At 44.1% G+C, this 4,445-nt stretch overlaps 1 protein-coding gene across 2 annotated transcripts in view; it reads right to left on the reverse strand.

The window, feature by feature from the left end:
* Positions 1-4,445, reverse strand: part of Kiaa0100 (KIAA0100 ortholog) — a 38,066-nt gene that overhangs the window by 8,439 nt on the left and 25,182 nt on the right. For both annotated transcript variants that reach the window (XM_013016435.1, XM_013016434.1), the window contains exons 27-31: positions 3,730-3,829; positions 1,967-2,149; positions 1,538-1,659; positions 243-398; positions 36-157 (exon numbers count right to left, since the gene is read on the reverse strand). In XM_013016435.1, the coding sequence (XP_012871889.1) occupies positions 36-157; positions 243-398; positions 1,538-1,659; positions 1,967-2,149; positions 3,730-3,829 (683 nt within the window). The remainder of the gene's footprint in view (positions 1-35; positions 158-242; positions 399-1,537; positions 1,660-1,966; positions 2,150-3,729; positions 3,830-4,445) is intronic.

Below are 4,445 nucleotides of genomic sequence, written 5' to 3' on the forward strand. Positions count from 1 at the left end.
AAAAAAAAAAAAAAGGGCAAAGACTGCTGGAGCACCTGATCAAGATATTAAGCTCTTCACTTTCTAGCTGTAGATTGGCCTTCTCCTGGTTTAGTTGCAACTGAAGCTTCTGATTCAGATCAAGTAGGTTCTCATTCTTGCTGTCATCCTGCAAAGACTAGGAAACCAAGAGAGAAGAAATTAAGAAGAGATTTCCTTTGTCCTAGGAGACCTCTCTATTCTCAGACTACTTGGGAAAATACCTTCATGATAGAATACATCTGCTTCTCCAGGTGCCGAATCTGGGCTACATGCTGCCTTACAGCCTCCTGAAGATGCAATATGCTGCTGCGCTGCTCCTCAGGATTGCTAGAGATCTCAAGCTGGAATCTTACCCGCTGCTTTTTTTCACTATGCTCCTAAAAGAATAAAAAGGGAAATGAATTTGATCTTTTTGTGTTTGTGGTGCTAAGGATAAAGCCCAAGCCTTCACACATGCTATGCACATGCTTTACCACTGAGCTACAATAAAACTAAGGAACAAGTGGGGATCACTTCTGCATTTACCTGTCATTATTAGTAACAACAATATAAGGCCAGGCGCTGGTGGCTCATGCCTGTAATCCTAGTTACTCAGGAGGTTGAAATCTAAGGCTCTTGGTTCAAAGACAGCCCAGGCAGGAAAGTCCCTGAAACTCTTATCTTCAATAAACAACCAGAAAACCAGAAGTGGTGCTGTGACTCAAGTGGTAGAGCGCTAACCTTGAGCTGAAGAGATGAGGGACAGCACCCAGGCCCAGAGTTCAAGCCCCATGACCAACAAAAAACAACAACAACAACAACAAAACAAAACAAAAACAAGAGTATGTCAGTGAAGAAGATTTGACAATGTGAGTTTCACAAGCCAGGCCCACAGGGTGTAGATGGAGGTAGAAAAGGGATGTAGTTCTTGGGGTTTTGGGGGGAATTTATTTTGTTATTATAGAGGTGATATACAGAGGGGTTAGGAGTACATTTTTTCATACAGCGTCATCTGTTCCCTCATTCTCTCTAGTTACTGTTTTTGTCAGTAGTGGGGCTTGAACTCAGGATTTGGGCTCTGTCCTTGAGCCTCTTTGTATTCAAGGCTAATGCTCTATCACTTGAGCCACAGTGCCACTTCCTGTTTTTTGAGTGGTTAATTGGAGATAAAAGTCTCACAGGGTCTTTTCTGCCTGGGATGGCTTTGAAACATGATCCTTAGATCTCAGCCTCCTGAGCAGCTAGGGATTCAGGTATGAGCCACTGGCACCCAGCTTCTAGTTACTGTTTTTAAAGATGTTTAGATGAATGGAGAATAATTCGGGGAGGCGGCAGGGGGAATCAAGCAAACAAGTTTTACAGTCTCACAGACACTCTGACCTTAGCTAAGTAAATAAAATTTCAAATGCTGCTGCTAATAGAGGATATGCCAACCGCAAAGCCCTTTTCCCATGTGAAGCATGTGGTTTCTTATTGGCTACCAAATAAAGCACAGGGTTTGGAGGCTAGCTAACATCTTACAAGGGCACACACTCACCTTACGTTTGGGTTCTACATGGAGCAGCAGGTTGTTGACAATATCCAGGATCATGGCATATTGAGCAGGGTTGGTGGAAATTTCCAACTCATGATGAATAAGAGTGAAGGTATCCACAGCCCCTAGGGTAATTGTTAGCAGCTAAATAAGAAGCTCAAGTTTCTCCCCAAATACTGATTCTGTCTCCCAAACCCACATTTAGAACCACTTCTGTTAGTCAACCCCAGAGAAAGGGAATAAGAGAGCCTTAAGGGTAGAAACGTGTATGCCCACTCAAACTCATAGGCTGTTCTCATAGCTGAATTTACAAGTTTGAGAACAATGTTAAGTGGTAGTGTCAGTACATAAGAGCATTCTTAATAATTCCAGTCTTGAACCACTAAAGAAATAACTACTAACTCTCCTAAAACCCTTTTAAGCCCTGAGTACCTTCCTGCTTCTTTAAGAGATCTTCCTTTTCTTGGTTCTCATGAACCTCAGGTGGCTTAATCTGAGTTGCTAGTTCAGGATCAATGTCATGGCTGTAACTAATATAGTACATTCGGCAATTACAACGTGAAATGATTCGTTGCACTTGCTGGGCTTGCTGGGCTTGAGCTGGCTGGTTCCAATCTAGGAAGTAGAAAAGAGGTGGGAAAAAGATATCATCAATAAGACAAACTCCCAGCTATGTATAACGTCTGGGAAACTCCAGAAACTGCTTTCACTCTAACCTAGCACAAAATGGTCCCACTCCAGCATGTTAAGAGTAAATACAATCCTAGCTACTCAGGAGGCTGAGAGATCTGAGGATCAGAGTTCAAAGCCAGCCCTGGGAGGAATGTCCATGAGACTCTTATCTCCAATTAACCACCAGAAAATTGGAAGTGGCACTGTGATTCATGTGGTAGAGCGCCAGCCTTGAGCTGAAGAGCTGAGGGACAGCGCCCAGGTCCAGAGTTCAAGCTCCATGACTGACAAAAAAAAAAAAAAAGAGTAAATATAAGAGGTGCAACTAATGGTTCACACTCAATTCTAGCAACTTGGAAGGTAGAGATGGAGAGGCTCATGGTCTGAGGCCAGCCTAGGCAAAAAGTGAGCAAGATTTCCATCATGACAGTAAATTGGGTGTGGTAATGTGTCTAATCCTGGCTACATGGGAAGAATAGATAAGATGGTCATGATCACTATCCATTGCTGAGCCCAGACAAAAATGAAGACCCTTTTCAAAAAGTAACTAAAAGCTGGGCGACGGTGGCTCACGCCTGTAATCCTAGCTACTCAGGAGGCTGAGATCTGAGGATCATAGTTCAAAGCAAGCCCAGGCAGGAAAGTCTATGAGACTCTTATTTCCAATAAACCACTAGAAAACTGGAAGTGGCGCTGTGACTCAAGTGATAGAGCACTAGCCAGGAGCTGAAGAGCGCAGAGACAGTGCCCAAGCCCAGAGTTCAAGCCCCACAACCGACAACAACAAAAAAGTAACTAAAGCAAAGAGGGCTCAGTATTCAGCTAAAAGAGTATCTTCCTAGTAAGTTCAAACTAGTACTGCCAAAAATAATAATAATAAACCTAAAGAGTAATATGTCAGGCTAAGACTAGGCACTGGTGGCTCATGGCTGAGAACCATAGTGCAAAGCCAACCAAAGAAGGAAAATCCATCCAATTAACTACCAAAATTGCAGAATTTTTGAGGGGCAGGTCAATGATGGAGCGCTAAACTTGGGCTAGCTCAGAGGTGGGTGCCTGTGCCTCACACCTGTAATCAATCCTACCTACTCAGAAGGCTGAGATATGAAAATCTTGGTTCAAAGCCAGCAGAGACAGGGAAGTCCGTAAGACTCTTATCTCCCATTAAGTACCAAAAGGCCAGAACTGGAGCTGTGGTTCAAAGTGGTAGAGCAGTAGCCTTCAGCAAAATGAAGTTCAGGGTCAGCACACAGGCCTTTAGTTTAAGCCCCAAGACGAAGACACGAAAAAAAAGCTCAGGGATAGCAACTAAGATCTGAGTTCAAGCTCCAGAATGGACATGAAACTTAACAAACTGGCTAGGTATAAAACTAAGAGGGAAAGAATTTGTCTAATATGTGCAATGCCCTAGGATCAATCCAAGGTACCTCAAGGAGGAGAAAAAAAGCAAAGAGTAGGAAAGTAAATGAGGCCTTTTTTGGAAATATATCTGCTCCTAAGCATGTGGAGGGGAGAGAACTGACCTGTGGTTGTAGTAACCATGCCTCCCACTGCCTGCCCGCTCTCCATCAGCTCTTGCACTGAGTCCAGACTACGCTGTCGATGCTCCTCAATATTCTTCACCTGAAGACAGAGATGCAGGCATCTTTAGCTCCTCGGAAAACAGTGACTTATTTTGGCCAATCAGGTCACAGATCTCCATGTTTCAGAATCATGTACCATGTGATGATGCTTCAGTCAATGACAAACTACATATATGATGACAGTCCAGTAAGACTTTTATCATCTGTGCCAGGAGCCAGTGGCTCATGCCTGTAATCCTACTCAGGAGGCTGAGATGAGGATTGTGTTTCAAAGCCAGCCTGGGCAGGAAAATCTAAAAAACTTTTTTTTTTGTTGCTGTTGTTGGTCATGGGGCTAGAACTCTGGGCCTGGGCACTGTCCCTCAGCTCTTCAGCTCAAGGCAAGCACTCTAACGCTTGAGCCACAGCACCACTTCCGGTTTTCTAGTGGTTTATTGGAGATAAGAGTCTCGTAGACTTTCCTGCCCAGGCTGGCTTTGAACTGTGATCTTCAGATCTCAGCCTTCTGAGTAGCTAGGATTACAGGCGTGAGCAACTGGTACCTGGTTTCTGTGAAACTTTTTTTTTTTTTTTGGGGGGGGGTCCGGTTGTAGGGCCTGAACTCTGGGCCTGGGCGCTGTCACTCAGCTCTTCAGCTCAAGGCTAGTGCTCTACCA

The sequence above is a fragment of the Dipodomys ordii genome, unplaced genomic scaffold (assembly GCF_000151885.1).
Source record: "Dipodomys ordii isolate 6190 unplaced genomic scaffold, Dord_2.0 Scaffold31, whole genome shotgun sequence".
In the NCBI taxonomy this organism is placed as follows: Eukaryota; Metazoa; Chordata; class Mammalia; order Rodentia; family Heteromyidae; genus Dipodomys; species Dipodomys ordii.